Source organism: Larimichthys crocea, chromosome XXI (assembly GCF_000972845.2).
Source record: "Larimichthys crocea isolate SSNF chromosome XXI, L_crocea_2.0, whole genome shotgun sequence".
NCBI classification, from domain to species: Eukaryota; Metazoa; Chordata; class Actinopteri; family Sciaenidae; genus Larimichthys; species Larimichthys crocea.
The window spans coordinates 9127203-9144167 of NC_040031.1; the positions used below are offsets into that span (position 1 = coordinate 9127203).

Genomic DNA, 16965 nt, shown 5'->3' on the forward strand with positions numbered 1-16965 from the left:
GTGTGTGTGTTTGTGTTTGTGCATGTATGACAGGTGAACAGAGGCAATGTGTCACCGAGCAGGACAGACTCTGCGTGGCGTAGCGTTCTATCAGCCCTGCCAAAATACACTCGTATGGATACGGAGATGACACACACACACACACACACACACACACACGCAAACACACACACACACACACAAACACGCTACATCTCGTCACAGCTGAGGAAACCTGAGTCATTCATCTGTTTGGACTCCGTGTAATCATTCTCAAACAAGACGATCTGTCGGCCTCCGTGTGTCAGCTCCTCCTCACTGTTTCATTTTAATCACATCTGTCGCTCTTTCTTTCTTTCATTCATTCATTCTCTCTCTCTCATTAATATCGTCCTGCTTTGCGGCTATAAACCTGCATATTCCAACCTTAAACTGTCTTTAAAGATGAATTAGCTGTCAGAAAATAAATCAGTTATTCCGATTATTGAGTAATTGTTTGGTCCTCTGTTGCGTGGTTTTCTCATGTGGCCACAGTTACTTTATTATCTCAGTTTTATTAAAAGGCAGTACTGATACTGAATCCATGTTTCACTGTTCAGTCGTGAATAGAATAAATACACATCACATCACGTGACCAGAGAATCCTTTTTTTACTAAGTGACACTGAAAACGTTTAAAACACTAATCGATCCGTAATGAGGAAAAATTCTTTTAAATACTATCTGGGGTAAATGAACTTGATTACTAACTTTGAGGCTTTTAAATCAAAGATCAGAGGAACATCTAGGAAAACGAGTCTAGTTTTGTGTAGCAAATTTCATCGATCTCCCAATTAATAAAAATTGTGATGATGTCAAAGGTGCGTAAACATACGCATGCTCTTGTGTGCGCACTCTCCTTTCTCTCTCCTTTCCTCCTTCACTTGATTGCATCTCTCCTCTCTTCCTTCACTCATCCATCTTCATGCTTGTGCTCTCTCTGATTTTCTATCTGCCTTTCTGCCACTTTAGGGTGCATGATAATAAAAAAAACACACACACACACACACACACACACACACACACACACACCCCAGGGACTCATGGGGATTGGGCGTGTGCAGTAATATGACAGTGACACGGAAAGCCAGCACGCTCTGCTGAATCGTGAGCTCGAGTGTGTGTGTGTGTGTGTGTGTGTGTGTGTGTGTGTGTGTGTGTGTGTGTGTGTGTGTTTGCTCGGATCATGTCTGTGCATTTATTTGTACATGTGTAACCTTTAAACACATTTTTCATTTATGTTTGCCATTTTGTAGCACACTGTGTGTGTGTGTGTGTGTGTGTGTGTGTGTGTTCCTGCTTCCTTACACTTGTGTATATGTTTGTCTGTGTTGTCACCCATGGCTGCAGGCTTCAGTCCTCATCTGATACTCACAGTTTACAACTTGTGTGTGTGTGTGTGAGACATCATTCATTTCTTTTTCGAACACACACACACACACATTTTTCTGTGTGATGCCGTGACTCAAATGTGTCCTGCGGTGCTCAGGAGTGATCGGTTATTTGTGCGGGAGGTGAGGTCACTTCCTATTTTGTGTAACAGCTTCCAGCAGGGAGCACTCACCTTTGTGCTGTGAATCTGGTGGAGATCCATGCGTGTTTGCCTTTGCTGTGTGTGTGTGTGTGTGTGTGTGTGCCCTTCATGCTGCGAGTGTATTCTGGGTTGTGTTTACTCGTTCAAACCTGGCTGTTTTGGGCCAGTAGCAACAGGCGAGGGGAAGTCCCCAGGGAGAAAGAAAGGGAGGGAGCACTCCAAACAGGACGTGGTCAGAGAGGTCACCCTGGGCGGGGGTGGTGGTGGCGGTGGCGAGGAGGAGGAGGAGGGTAAAAAAAAGTGGGGGTCAATCGTGACTTGGCTGGAAAGAGAAGGGGGGCGAAAGGAAGTTTCTGGATAGATAATGTGAACGTAATGTGTTTTACGGAAGAGAGACAAGAGGGATGATGGGAGAGACGGGGACAAAGACAGACAGAGAGACAGAGAGAGAGAGATGGAGGAGCGGGAGGGGAGCAGGGAATACGTGTCGGCGGGATGTTAAGGGCAGGGGGTGCGTTTATTTTCGATCTGCTCCTGAGGCAGCATCCTGTCCTGGACGGGTGGGGCTAAAGACAAGCCAGGGAGCAGAGGAAGAGGGCTAAGACAGCCCATCTGCTAGTCCCAGACACACACACACACACACACACACACACACACACACACAGACACACAGACATAGACACAGACACGCTCACTCTGTTGGAAGAGTGTCAACTCTGAGCTATAAATACACTGAACCCAAAGAAGACCACAAGGCGACTAAGGTGATTTTTCATTTGGTGTTAAAAACAGCAGTGGAGATGGAGCACATGTACACTCACACACACGCACACACACACACACACACACACACACACACACACACACACACACACACACACAAAGACACACATGAAGACACACACAGCATTTGGACTGCCTCCAATTACCCCCACATACACACACATTTGACACGAATTCACGTACTGACAGACGCTCGTTGATACATGTAGGTAGCGCGCGCGCACACACACACACACACACACACACACACACACACAGCATTGTTCCAACAGCAGTGCTTCCTCTTCCTGTGTCTATTAGACACTTGGCACCTACTTTTCAAGGTGTAGTCGTTATCGTTACACATCTCTGCCCAATTTGTGTGTTTGTGTGTGTGTGTGTGCGTGTGCGTGTGCGTGTGTGTGTGTCCAAGTAACTGAGAGAAAGTTATTTTGCCATCCTACCGACTTGGCCCACAAACAAGGTCATCGCCATGTGTGTCAGTGGCAGCGTCTGACTCTCGTCTTTCTTCGTTTGCTCTAATCTGACGTTTTCGCCGCTTCGGTTTAGGCCAGATGGCGTGATCGCACACACACACACACACACACACACACACACACACACACACGAGTGTTAAAGGTAACAGTTGACGACACTAAAACACAAACATCAGCCTCTCACACACACACACACACAGTGTGTAATGCAGTAGATAGCAGATTATCTCTTATCTCCATCTCTTGGTCGAACCTTTCTCCCTTTGCCCATGAGACCGTGTGTGTGTGTGTGTGTGTGTGTGTGTGTGTGTGTGTGTGTGTGAACTATTGTGTATCACAGTCTTTGCATGTTTTTTTTTCTTGGCATCGATGTGCTCTTAGCTGTGAGTGCATTCCTCTCCTTGTGTGTGTGTGTGTGTGTGTGTGTCTGGCAGTGTTGTGCGTGGGTAATGCGACAGGGCCATATTTCCCCTGGGCTCAGGGCTCTGCAGGCTTTAGCCTCGCTCCTCTCTAAGCAGTTTAGGAAAAACAATGACAGGCCCCTCTCTGTATCGACTGGTCTGGTCTGAAGACGAGCTGTTCTCATGTCAGCTCCCTCCCCCCCCTCCTCTGCTATGAAATGTGGTGAAATAAAAGGTTCGTGTTCATATTTATTAAAGTAATTCAATAAACAGAGAGCCTTTGCCTTTATTTCCTCTTTCCTCTATTTGACACATTCATAGCTTCACGCTTCCTTCGTCTGTTTCACATTAAAACACTTCCACTTCGCCGGAAGGCTTTTATTGTGAAACATCTGCAGCTTTTTCTTAAAGACACCTTGTTTGAGGAACCGGGACCTCGGACCTCCTCCTCCTCCTCCTCCTCCTCCTTCTGTCATCATCATTTTTTTTCTCCTGCAGAATATATCAATTACTCTGCTGTAGAGCAGATGTCACACTGTGACACACACACACACACACACACACTCGCACACACACTCCTGATCGATCGCACTGCTGCATAATCAATACCCGGCTCCCAACAACAACGTAAATGAAGAGAAGTACCCGGGCGGTGTCAGGTGTCTGCGGATCTGTGTGTGTCGTATGAATGTTCGTGGCGTGCTGTCATCTATCTGTCCATTACATCCCCCCCCTCTCTCCCCCCCTCCCCCCCTCTCCTCCTCTGGGTATTTCCAGCAGTCCACTGCAGCTCTGCGAGCTCCTCCAGGGATGTGACCGCAGCCTCTCCTCCTTCCATCCCTCCCTCCTCTTCCTCCGTCCTTCCTTTCCATCCCTCGCTCCGTCTACAAATCAATACGGCAGCAGCAGGACCCAAAGAACCTGAGGGAAAACACACACACACACACACACACACACACTCTCCCTTTTCCTTCCTTCCTTCCTGCCTACTTCCCTTTTTCCTTCTTTCAATCCTTTTTCTACTACTGGGTCATTTTTTCCTTTTATTTCCATTCATACTTCGAAAGTCTCACGTGTAGTTTGACCTCATTGTTAGAGGTCATAGATTAGGCAATGACCAAAGCTACACACTCCCAATATGAAACCTCCTCTCCTCTCCCTCCCTCTCCTCTCCTCCTCCTCTCCTCTCCTCCTCCTCTCCTCTCCTCTCCTCTCCCTCTCCTCACATAGAGAGGAATGAGCCTGACCTCTTCTGGCAGCGAGAGGAAATGCAGTTAGCTGGAGGAGAGAAGGAGAGAGAAGGAGTGAGAGGCAGCAGACAGAAAGAGAGAGGAGGAGAGAAGAGAAGGAGGAGGTTTTTCTATCATAATGGGGTCAGCGGCTCCCAATGAGATCTGCCTCCTCACTGGAGAGGCCTCCACACACACACACCCCACACACACACACACACACCACACACTCATACACAGAAACACACTTATTTTTCACTGTCCCGTTCGTTATTTTTGCTCATTTGTCACCCATTTCTGTGAAACCGTCCGCTCGGTGTGAGCGGCGTGAGTGTGTGTGTGTGTGTGTGTGTCGAGGCCTCTCCGGTGTGTGTAGGGACATTGATACCCTTTGCTTTCCAATGGACACACTAGTTTGGCCTCTAAAGTCAAGTGAGAGACACACACACACACACACACACACAACACACACACACACACCACAAAGGGCTCAACAAAACATGCGCAGCAAGATAAGGGCCATGGAATGACAAATGTATTTATCAAGCCCAAACCATGTATAATCCTTCACATTCTGTCCCCACCCACCACCACCACCCACCGCCTCTGTTCTGCTCATCCCCCATCCCTTGTTTTTTTTTTTTTTTTTCATTCTCCCATCCGCTGTTTCTTTTTTGTCCCTTTCTTTCCGTAGCGGGGCCTATCTGTGAGAGAGTGCGATTAATCTGAGAAAGCTGCTTTTAGTGGTGGTGAAGGGTGGAGCGAAGAGGAGGAGGATGAGGAGGAGGAGGAGGAGGAGGGGGAGGGGGAGGGCGTTGATTGGGAAGATCTCACTGGGAATTGTGTGTGTGTGTGTGTGTGTGTGTGTCTGTAAGTGTAAGAGTGTGTATGTGTGAAGAAGCGGGGATGATAGGGGAAGATTTCAGAGGGAATTTGTGTGTGTGTGTGTGTGTGTGTGTGTGTGAGACGTTTCACAGGGAGTAAGCAGAAAGAAGAGGAGGAAAACATCCTAGTGGAAATGTCTCTGCACACACACACACACACACACACACAAAATCCCAAAGAAATCTTTCCAATCATCTCCCCATCTTCCACACACACACACACACACACACACACACACACACACACACACACACACACACACACACACACACACAGTATCCCCCCCGGGCTTTAGATGTGATGCTCGCTAAGTTCCAAACCAGCAAATCCAGATTATCATGAGTTCAGTTCCCCGTTGCATCTGATATGGAACAACCACAGAGAAGTGATTGTGGAGGTGTGTGTGTGTGTTTGTGTACAAGACGAAGCCTGCACAGGCCTCGTAACTTGTGTGTATTACTTCCAGTAAAGTTGCGTGTGTGTGTCCGTTTTCTGCCTGTACTGCTTGCGCATACAAATCCGTCTCTGAATCTCGGCTCCTTTTTTTAAATTTTTACCTAGAGATTTCTGCATCGTCTCCCTTTGTGCTCTCACTGCTGCTGAGAATTTTAATTTATTAAAATAAAAAATAAAAAAGGGTGTTTTCTTTTTTTTTTTGCATTGTGATTATGTATTGATGTGTGTAGTGCGCTGACGCCTTCAGAGAGATGCGAGTGTAGGCGTCTCCGAGGTATGGAGAAAGACGGTCTGTGTAAAATATTAATCACGGTATCAAAAGACACGAGGGTTTCACAGATCTGAATAAACAAATCGAGGCGCCGCTTTCCCAGCAGATGAGAAATAAAACAAAACAAATACTATATGATGTGAGTCATTGTTTGGTTCGGAACCAAAACCAGGGTCCTGACAAAATCTAGATCCATGTGTCTCACATGTGTGTGTGTGTGTTCCAGCAGATTTTCAATGTGTGTGTGTGCCAGAGCACATTACTGCACGGGTTTGTGTTGTCGAGTCGTCTTATTGTGTCTCTTCTCCTCTCTCCTTTCATCAGACTATGTATAAAGCGAGGAGGCCTTGCTGTCTGTGCTGTGGGAGGCATTCGTGTTTCTGTTCTCTTCTGTTCTTTTATTGGGTGGGGGTGCAAGTGGAAAGCACTATGCACACGTAGCCCATTATTTCTCCCATCATGTGTTCTCACTTTCTCCCTCTATCTCTCCCCTCTCCCTCTCTCTCCCTCCAGAACCACACACTGAGTCAGCACGCGCAGTGAGACCGAGGCCCGGCAGGATCTCTCGGCTCAGCCGGGGCCCCCGACCCGGAGCTGGCGGGGGACTCCCATCTCCACATCACAGCCAATCAAAGTGTCATTTGCTACTCACATGTAAAACTCTAACGATCGCGCCACTGGGCGCGGCTATTAGGAGCAGCGGGGGAAAGGAATATTAATGGGATATGCTATTAAATAAAGAAAGGAAAAAGTGGGTGAGAGAAACGGTAAGAGCTAGATAAAGGAAAAGAGAGGAGTGAAAAAAGGTATTGTACGTGCAGTATTTTTTATTGTCCCTGCCAAACCCTCCATACCAGCTTCTTCCCCTTCCCCTTCTCCTTCCCTCTCCTTCCACCCACCGCTCCCCAGGTCAGGCGTTTTATTTTTTTTAACAAATAGAAAAGAGAAAAAAGCAAGAAAACACCCTTTTGTTTTTGGGATTTTTTTTTTTAATAGACCGTAGGAAAAAGCTTCACTTTCTCGTCCCCTTCAGTTGCTTATTGTATTTAACTTCATAGGTGCCAATTTCTTTGATTTTTTCTTTCTGCCATATGCGCTTATTTTTCTTTTTGTTTTCATTTTTGTACCTTTTCATTTCTCGCCGTAAGTAGGTACTTGTGCTGTGTTGTGATTGTTTGCCAGTCGTAATATTCCTGAGTTTTTTTTTTCTCTCTCTCTCTCTCCCCTTCCCCAACTCTCCTTTTTATGATTATTGTTATATATTTTTTTTTCCTTTTTGTAATTACTATGAAAAAAAAAAAAGACATCAAACAAAATAAAGTGCAGAAAACCGTTTCTTTTTTTGGATTGAGTTTTCCAGTCTCTATGGGGCCTATAATGGTTATTGTAAAAATGAATATCATCGATTTCAGTGCGTCTGGTCAATGACTGCTTTTTAAATGTGAATTAACCAGATTGCAATAATCTAGTACAGACAAAAAAAGATAAAACAAATAAATAAATGACAAATAAAGAACTTCTGTGTGACGTGCGTTTGTTCAAAGGAAAAGTGAATCTGTGAGCGTGTCATCAATCACTAATATTTGCAATATTCAGCTGCAGGGATGCGTGGGAATTCTCACGAGGATGGTTCGGAGCTACACGTGAAGGTTCAACAGTTCAGTTCAGCAGCATATTTCAGAGTATTTAACGTAATGCCATAAAACATTAAAAGATATTCTATATGTGTGGTTCCCAACACAGGTGTTAAGACTGTTCTGTTCGTCCTCGGGTCTGAATCCGAGTCACGCTGCACGTTCCAGCACAGTGAAAGTCCCCGTATTCACTCTGCTCGGTGTTGGTGTCGCCGCTGTGTAAAGCCTTCTGTACATCTACAGTATTAAATAGCTACAAGCAACGCTACACCCGCAGCTCCATCGTGTAACATGAGGTAACTCACCTCAGACTGCACCGACATTAACGAGTCGGTTTCAGATTTCCTTTGAGGTAACACCGTGCGACTGTAATCTTTGAGACGCAATTACCGTAGAAACATCACCCGCGGTTTTAAAAAACCGAGGGATTTAGCAACGGGGACAAAGTTAATGTTGACCAATTCACACACCGATGCATGGAGAATACTGATAATGTTACACAGAGTGGAACAATTCAACATTCCTCCAGGACGCAGGCTGTCATTTTACCCAGAGATCCATCACACTTTGCTGTATCCACTGATGGAAAAAGACACATGCTGCCTGGTTTTAGTTCATTGTGTGTGTATGTCGGTGAACAGCTGTCAACCAGTGCTGCAAATAATCTTAGTAGAGTCAGGTTGAACCGAGTGCTTCGCCTGTTCTGGCTTAGATAGCAGGAGCACACGGATATTAGAAGTTACAGAACGTATCAGACTTGAAATATGAATGAATCAAGGATCAAGAGTATAGGTGGAGTTCAAATTGACCAGTAACAGCAGTTATTGAGCATTAGCAAATTATTATATCTTAGTTTGGTGTGGAACACACTGCAAAATATGAGTTTAATGAGTGTAATAGGTTTAGCAAATTGTTACATGTCATTGGACAACTGCCTACTTCCATATCCAGCAGACACAGAGCATCAAGATTTATCTTCAGGCAATTTGATGATTTGATGAAATAAGGTTTAGTGGATCAAACAAATACTTAGACCTGGTGTGAATGAGCAATGAGACACAGTAAAATGATCAGCTACAGGTCTTTAAATCCAAATAATGAGATACTGAAAGCAAACGCTGCACAGACATGGTTACCTCTCAGGATCAGAATCTGGAATCATGGATTTTTCTTGGTGTATTGGTGCTTGAATATAAACTGTAGCTGTTTTTAATGATGAAATAAAAGTGATGTACAGCCGTGGGCAGCTCCAGTTGGGAAGAAACATTTCTTATGGCATGAATTTTCCAGGTCCAGGTGGATCGTAGCCTCTAGTTTGCGAACATGCTTCAGGGTCTTGGAGGTGTGCAGGTCCTGGAGTTGTCACCATCTCAGCAGATCAAATGATACACTGCTCTTGTCCTTGGCGGTAGCAGCTGCACATTTGATGGTGATGGCAGAGGAGAGGATGGACTCAGCTGATACAGGGAGTACATCCTCTGCTGAGCTTTCCTGACGAGGGAGCTGATGTTCTGTGTCCGCTGAGAGTCCTACAGGCTGATGGAGGCAGGTGACACTCCGCTGTCTTCAGAGTCTTGAGCTCTAAGTTGTTCTTCCTTCACAAGGTCACCAGATGGTCAATCTCCCACCCCCCCAAATGAGAGTGGTGTGGTTCCCAAACTACAGGAGTTTGACAGATTAATGACCGGAGGTGCAGCTGTTGTACAGAGAGAAGAACTCAGCCTTGAGGGGAAGAACCGGTGCTGATGGTCCGTGAGTCAGAGAGCTTCACATGCTGCCTCCTGTCAGACAGACAGGAAGTGATGTGGTGGTAAATAAGATGTTAGGGAAACCACAGAATTCATCCTGATGGGGTCATGAATGTGTGAACCAAAATCAGTTCAATCCATCCAGTAGTCCTTGAGACATTTCCCACAAAACCACAAATGTCATTCTCACGGTGACAGTGGAGGAGACGTCAGAGCATCATTAAAGTCAGCAGAGGCATCTTCTGGGGACCATGAACTTTTGTTCAGCATGAATCAAAGCCTGGCTCGTGCTGTTCAAAATGTTCTAACATCTAAAAGATGTTTCACTGGACATGTGAAAAGGGTTCGAGCAGCTGGGTATGTTGTCATCTGCACGGCTAAAAGTTGAGTCTTTCTACAGTACATTCCTTAAATATTGTTATAATTATTATCTGTGTAACATTCAGAAAACCTTTGTTAATAATAATAATAATGACACGTTTGGGCGCTAAGTGACCTGCAGTCAACATCATTCCTGGACATGGGTAAGAAATGACTGAACTCTGAAATGAACACTGCACTGGATGCTGATTAATAAATGACACACGTCAGATTTCATGTTTCATATTCATCATGTTTCCATATTTTATTTGGATCAGTCTGACACAGACTGTCGTTTACAGTGTTGCCAACTTTCTCAAGACGACATAACAAAGGCGGGTAATATTATTCAAATATTACATTATAATAATTCATTGTCGCACGTGCTGCACAGGTAGGAGCGGGTCCTCTTTCATGTGGATCCATTTTTCTGCACGTGCATCATCATCAGGCACTTAAAGCTCACGTGTCCAGGGATGAAATCATTTTGTCTTTTTATTAATAAATGTTTGACTAATATATGATTTGATTCCCCACACACACACATCCTTTCCACTTTTTATCAGAACTGCAAAATGCAGACGGTCCCTGCAGCCGACATGACAGTTGAGCTGGATGCATTAATAAAGTTTATTGTAATAAAGGCTCGTGCAGCTGTGTTATTAAACTGTGTGAAATATGATGCACGCGGTCTCTCTCCGTGTCAAACAAACAGCGGCTCGTGAGAGAAGCTGCAGCCGATCAGAGCGCGTCAAAGCCGGGATGCGTGTCAGCGCAGCTCCGTGTGTTTCCGGGTGGTGCGCGGCTGCTCCGGTCCAACATCACCTGGTCCAGCCTCCCTCCTGCATCCATCCGTGCGTCCGTCCATCCATCCACAAACAACCCAACAACCAGTCTGATCTATAATTGATGTCTTATCGCTGAGAGTCAAAGCGCGGAGAGGCAGCGAGCAGCGGAGTCATGGCGGCGTCGCTTCTCTCCGAGACCGACATCAGGCACCGGTCCATGGCGGAGGAGGATCCGAACGGGAACGAGCACGGGTCGGCTGCACGCAGCGCTGCGCCTCGCTGGGGTCCGCAGCACGCCGGGGCCCGGCAGCTGGCGAGGCTGTACTCTCCCGGTGAGGACCCGGTTATTGTGGCTGTGTGTGTTGCTGTCGGTGTGTTTGTCGGTAACGGGGTTAGGAATGAGACGTGGTGACAGGAAGAGGCCTGGAACTGCACAGTGCGACATTAGGGTGATGGTGATGATGATGATGATGATGATGATGAAGCTGCTGGCTCCACACTCACATGTGATTTCTGAATGATCACTGAGATGCATGTGTGGTTCTTATTGTGCATGCAGCAGGACACAGTGTGAAGGCCTGCACCATCATCCAGCAGCATCACTACTTATTTAACTTGTACTCAAGGCTCCTGGAAAGTTTGACTTCATCCTGCCTGGAAACTCCACTGTGCAGTGCATTCATGTAACTCAATGATCAGGATCTGAAAATCTGTATCTACTGACCCTCTGTCACCAACTGCTGGTGACTCGTCCAGGGCGTACCCGCCTGATAGGGGAAAGCGGTTCTGGAATATGGACCGATTGATGGATTTACTGACCCCCTCATGAACTATAGAGGTTAGGGCACTCGCTGGCTGTTGTGTGTCATTCACATGGATGGAATATAGAACTGGATGGATGGATGGATGGATGGATGATGGTTGTGGCCCACTAAATAAATGTTCTCAGTTTAAGGGAAGTTTTCCAAATGTGAAACTTTCCTGGATTAAACATTGTAATCGAGGTGTCCTGTACTCGGCAAATCTGGAAGCAAAGCCGAGAGTCGGTTCCAGTTCTTATGATACATTCACGGTCTCGCACTTTATTTCCTGTCATCATCACGGTACTGTTGGCTATTAAAGGCGTAATATACCCAAAACATCTTGAACACGTTCACTGAACCTGGTACAAGTCTGTCCATCAACCACGTTTTTGGTTTTATAGAGATTTCTTCAATCAGCTTTGCTCTGTTGGCCTGTTAAACATTTTGTTGATGTAAAATCAGTTTGTAATGTTGCTGTGCCAGGGTGATCCTTTTTGTTAAAGGGGCATTCAACAGATTCTAACACATCAGGATCAGTTTATTCATCACAGAGTGCGTCTCGGCCTGTAAAAGCTCTTGTATGGCTCTGCAGGGAGCTCTCTGAAGCTTTAATTGGAAGCTTGTCTTCAAATCGGGGCTGTGGAGTTTGAAGACATGGACATTTTCTAGGGATGAACATTTTAACATAAGTTGCTATGGAGTTGCATCATGGGAAATGTAGGCTATAAGGTTTCAGGATATCTCTCCACATGTTTTATATCTGCAGTCAGGTAAACGCCTTCAGTCCCGCAGTATTAATGGGTAGATTTAAACGCCAGTGAAGTTGTTGCCTTTAGGAGCGGCGTTTAGTCCCAGAATAAAATCAATGTCTGTGACACACTCTACAGCGGTAATGCTCAAATCCGGTCCTCGGGGTCCAAAGTGTTGCTGCTTTCCTTTTTCCCCCCTCATAGTTTAAAATTCACCTGGCGTCCCAGTCCAAATAAGTCTCTGATTAGGCGTCGAGAATGAAAACTGGCTGGTAGAATACAGCTAAGCAGCAGTCTGGACCCCGGAGGCTGAATTTCAGGACCACTGGTGCACAGGCTACAAATACTTTAATGAAATGACAGCAGTTGTTGTTGTCGTTGGCAGAAGTGCCTGCCTCCGTCACCACAAAGTGTTGCCTTTGCGTCGTGACCCCGAGGCCTCGGGTAATCGTGTACATTGTGGTCTTGGGAAAATATTCTCTGGAAGCTACATTTGTTTAACGTCAGCCACGCCCTGCTCTCCTTTGTGTTTGTTATCTTTTTGTTCCAATCATATCGGAATCTGACTCCTTCACCTGCTCCATAGACAAAAGCAGGAAAAGCCTGATATGGTTCTTAACCTGCAAGTTTAAGTTCAAGTCAGCTTTATTATCAATGCTCCTGCCATATTACAGGACATACAGAGAACTGAAATTGTGTTTCCCTCTTATCCCCGGTGCAAACAGCAATAAACATGAAATGTAAAAGATATAAAAAGTATAAAATAAAAATATATACATCCAAGAAAAGACAGTGGTAAATCTGGAAGATATAAATATGGCAAATATGGCAGTATGAACAGAAACAACAGTCCAACAGTATCATTGTGGCAATATGACAGTATAAACAGTGAGGTCTATCAAAAATTAAAGATGTATACAGAGTGCAATTCGGTTTGCAAGTTTTTTAGAGTCTGGGGGTCGCCAGTGTCCAGAGTTTGGGGGCCAGCGGGCAGAGAAGGAATGTGGGGCAGTGCTGGGTGGGAGTTCAGCATCCCGATGGCCTGGTGGATGAAGCTGTCTCTCAGTCTGCTGGTCTGCAGAAACCCGCTCAAGGTTTTCAGGACTTTAACTTATCTATCTATACTCGAATTCTCGACATTTTTTGGCTGTCATTGGGTTTTTGATCCAATCTGGCTCAGACATGTGAAAGTAAAACCCAACCAACAGGACAGAGTCGTACTTTTATAACCGTGGACGCGTCGACTCGAGCGTGCACGCTGTGCCTCAGACCTTAGCAAAGGAAACCTGTCTTACCAGTTGTGCATCAAGCTGGACTGTGGCACGTTTTCTGCCCGACCATCTGCCCTGCTTCTCACTTCACTGAGCATTTTAATTGCCTCTAGTCAGACCATGTTGGCCACTTGTTAACACTTCCTAAAATAGGAATGATGATCAGAGAAAAGAAAGGTTTGCACAAACGTTCATACAAGGTTCATACAAGGGTCCAACTGCAACCCCAACCCACCACGAACGTGTTCTGAAGAGAAACGTCTGACCCGACTGGTGACTTGAGACTTTTCAAAAGGTTATTTTCACTTAGCCTCGGTCTGCGTGCGAGCAATCAGTGAACAAACCCTTCGCCTCAATGGGACCTGGTGACACCATCTTTAGACACCAATGCAACCGGATCTACGGCATTATTCAGCGAAGAGCGATAACCATCTGCACTCTGGCATTTGGTCTTTTTGACTGCCAAACAACGCAAAGCATTGCACGTTCATGTAAGCAGAGACAAGACGTGCATGCACGCACACAGTTCATTAATTAGCTTAATTAAAGTTGGATACGGGCTGATGTCAGGGAGAGAGAGAGAGAGAGAGAGAGAGAGACAGGACCGGGAACAGCTTTTTGTTTGGAAGCGTATATATTCATTTATTAATGGGTCACAGCAGCGAGTAATCAGCATTATGTATTAAAGTAAACATTTAACAACTGATGGTTTCAGTACCGGCTCATTGATGTGTCAGTAATTTACAATTAGTCTAAGTTAAAGACGAAATGCATAACCCTACTGCGGTAATCAAAGATGTATGTATGTAAGAAGATGCGTTAGATGAATGAATACCAACTTTAAAGCTGCTTTGACCATTTTCTGTCCAGAACAAGCTGGAAACACAAAACGGACATGTTATCAAAAAAAATTTTCTTTTTAAACTTTCTGTTTATTGAGTTTTACATATTTGAAAAAACAACAGTATTCAAGTTACAAATCTGAATTCAGCATACCCCAGAACAGATACCAACCCCCACCCCTATCCCTCCGGCACCCAGCCCCAACAGATAGACAAGTGTAATTAAAAATAAATTAAGGATAATCAAAAAAGAGAGAAAAATAAATAAATAAATAAAGATAAATAAAATAAACAATGAAGGAAAACAAAAAATAAGTACAGTAGGTAAGGTAAGTGAACTGTCATGTTATCAAATTAAACACAGAATGCATGTTTGAAGAATTCATCAAATGCCCCGAGGGAGTGTTTCCTCTGGCATGGGATGAGATGTTGATCCATGGTGATCTTCTGACACCCAACAGTGTGACTGCCGACAATGCAGGTTGGGGAGACGCTGTGCCAAACTGCCACAACTGAACTTGAAACAAAGCAACTGAACATCAGACACAAGAACAATATACAGCCGTGGAGAAACCATGTCATAGATGTGATTATTCAGGGATCTTCTCACTGGTTGGTGCCTTATCTCAACGTGATTTAAGAAAACTGTCAGTGCTACGTTGACTTGTGGTCTTCGTGTGGGACTTCTTGCGGTGATGGAGCTTACAGGCCCTCAAAGCTGTGCAGAACAATCCAAGCTGAACTTGTAGAAACACCATCTGGCTGTAGCTGAGGCATCCTCTCCACCATCTTCACACCGTACGGCTGACTTCTTATCAGGCCCTCTAGAGTCTCATCACTCTTAAGGAGAGGGTATTTGACCTCCAGCAGTTTCTCAGAGTTCAGGGTTCCCTTGCACACACCGCTGTGCCTCTGACGGTGACTTCAGACCCACAGCTCTCTAACCACTGGGAGATGCTTCTAAACCGTGGGGAGGTGGAGGTGCTCTCCGAAGTTTTGAGTGTTGCCTCTGACCCGGGGACCTTCTTTGTCTTGCCCAGCAGTGATTCTGAGCTTACACACGCTTCAGTGCTGAACATTTGTTGGGATCAGTGGCCATGAAAGTGTCATAAAACAACATACACCTCTGGCAGATGTTGGTGCCATCGTGGTCAGCATGTGGTGAGGATGCAGGCTGTTCTGGCTCCTGTATCTGAGCGGCATTTAAACATTGTGCGCGGGGCTTGGCACAGGCAGTCTGACATGTCTGAGACCCTCTGTGAGCTCATCCTGGGTTCAGAATGAAGGAGTGGGAGGCAGAGGAACTCAGTTGGGCATTACCTCTGGCGTCAGCTGCTCATCAGTGGCCCAGTGGTGGGAAAAGGTGATGTCAATGAACCGCTTCGGGCCAAGGTTCCTCTGCATCTGAGATCTGGCCTGGGACCAGGATGAGTTTATATACTCAAAAACAACCCACAGTTGTCTTAATCCAAAATCTTATAATCACTGAGCCGCATGCAAGCCTTTTTTGTGGCATCTCTACAGTACTTCAGCCTGTACCAGAGTATTTGCAAATGGCACAACATCTGCCCTTACACCGTGTTTAGGGAAGTCACTCAATAACAAATCATGCTTCCAATTTATCATAAAACTGGATGCGTATTAAGCACACCTTGGTGAGAGCAGATTTAGATGGTTAAGAATGTTTGGTGCATCTGGAGTTAAACTTCTCTTAGGACTTAAGAATATGCAAAAGGTAGGTAACATTAAGTACGACACTGCACTTAATGTTACCTACCTTTTGCATATTCCTCATATCATAAAGAGTCATAAAGTCATAAAGAGTCATTTCAATGAATGTCTACCTGCAGTATCTTACCTCGTCTTTACCTTATCTTAAGCATGTACTTCCATATATTCATATTTTGTATTTACACTTATCTATATATACAACATAATTAGCCTGCAGGTGGTCATCAGGTCAGCAGCTGTGTGTCCACAGACATGTTAATATACCTGGGTTTATACATTTCTAACTTATTTTAACAGAAATGTTGCAAAGTATTAAAAGTTAGCCGGTTGAAATAAGATTAATATTGTTCATATATTTTGGTTTACTATCTTTTATTTTTGAATTCATGTATATTTCTTATCTGTCACCAATTTTCTGTTGTGTTCTGTCTTGAGCCGCAGTAACAAGCCGGTGTGAGATCAACAAAGTCTGACTTATCTTCCTCTAAACTTGAGTTATTTCTGTTTATTTAAGAACAAGATATGTCTGCACAGATCTCTTCAGAAAAAGCAGGTCAACTCGTTCTGTCAGTTCCATCCAGGATTTTTGACTTTTTCATTAAAATTACTGAAATTAATGAAACTTTCACTCTCACGTCGATACATTCGGAAATGCTCTGATGGAAATTTTGCACAGGAATCATTTGTTATTTCCGGTAAATGACAAAACTGTGTAGCATGGCACATTTTTAGTAATCTAGATAATAACTTTTGAATTATTTCATCCTAATCCAGCTTTCCACTCATTTTAAGATCATGACAACATGATGCCGTTTAGTGAATTATAAATAACAGCCTATTTCTAGTGTGTTTGTTCTGTTTCTTGTTCTATGGATAAAGGACAATGTCAGCTCCAGTACAGTCAGATGTCATATTTCCAGTCCGCTATAAAAACAGTCCACCTTAGCAGGGGGAACGCTGCTTTTTGCCGACATTTTTTTTAGCTGT

The 16965-nt window shown here is 44.8% G+C and overlaps 2 protein-coding genes across 4 annotated transcripts in view; both read left to right on the forward strand.

Moving 5' to 3' along the window:
* The window catches only part of znf423 (zinc finger protein 423), a 137578-nt gene extending 130013 nt beyond the window's left edge, over positions 1–7565 (forward strand). For all 3 annotated transcript variants that reach the window (XM_027272576.1, XM_027272574.1, XM_027272575.1), the window contains one exon: positions 6566–7565. In XM_027272576.1, coding sequence (XP_027128377.1) covers positions 6566–6595 — 30 coding nt within the window. In that variant the 3' untranslated portion in view covers positions 6596–7565. The remainder of the gene's footprint in view (positions 1–6565) is intronic.
* Positions 7566–10340: 2775 nt separating this feature from the next.
* si:ch211-212o1.2 (transmembrane protein 189) overlaps positions 10341–16965 on the forward strand; it is a 38753-nt gene continuing 32128 nt past the window's right edge. The window contains exon 1 of the mRNA XM_027272532.1: positions 10341–10914. Coding sequence (XP_027128333.1) covers positions 10755–10914 — 160 coding nt within the window. The 5' untranslated portion in view covers positions 10341–10754. The remainder of the gene's footprint in view (positions 10915–16965) is intronic.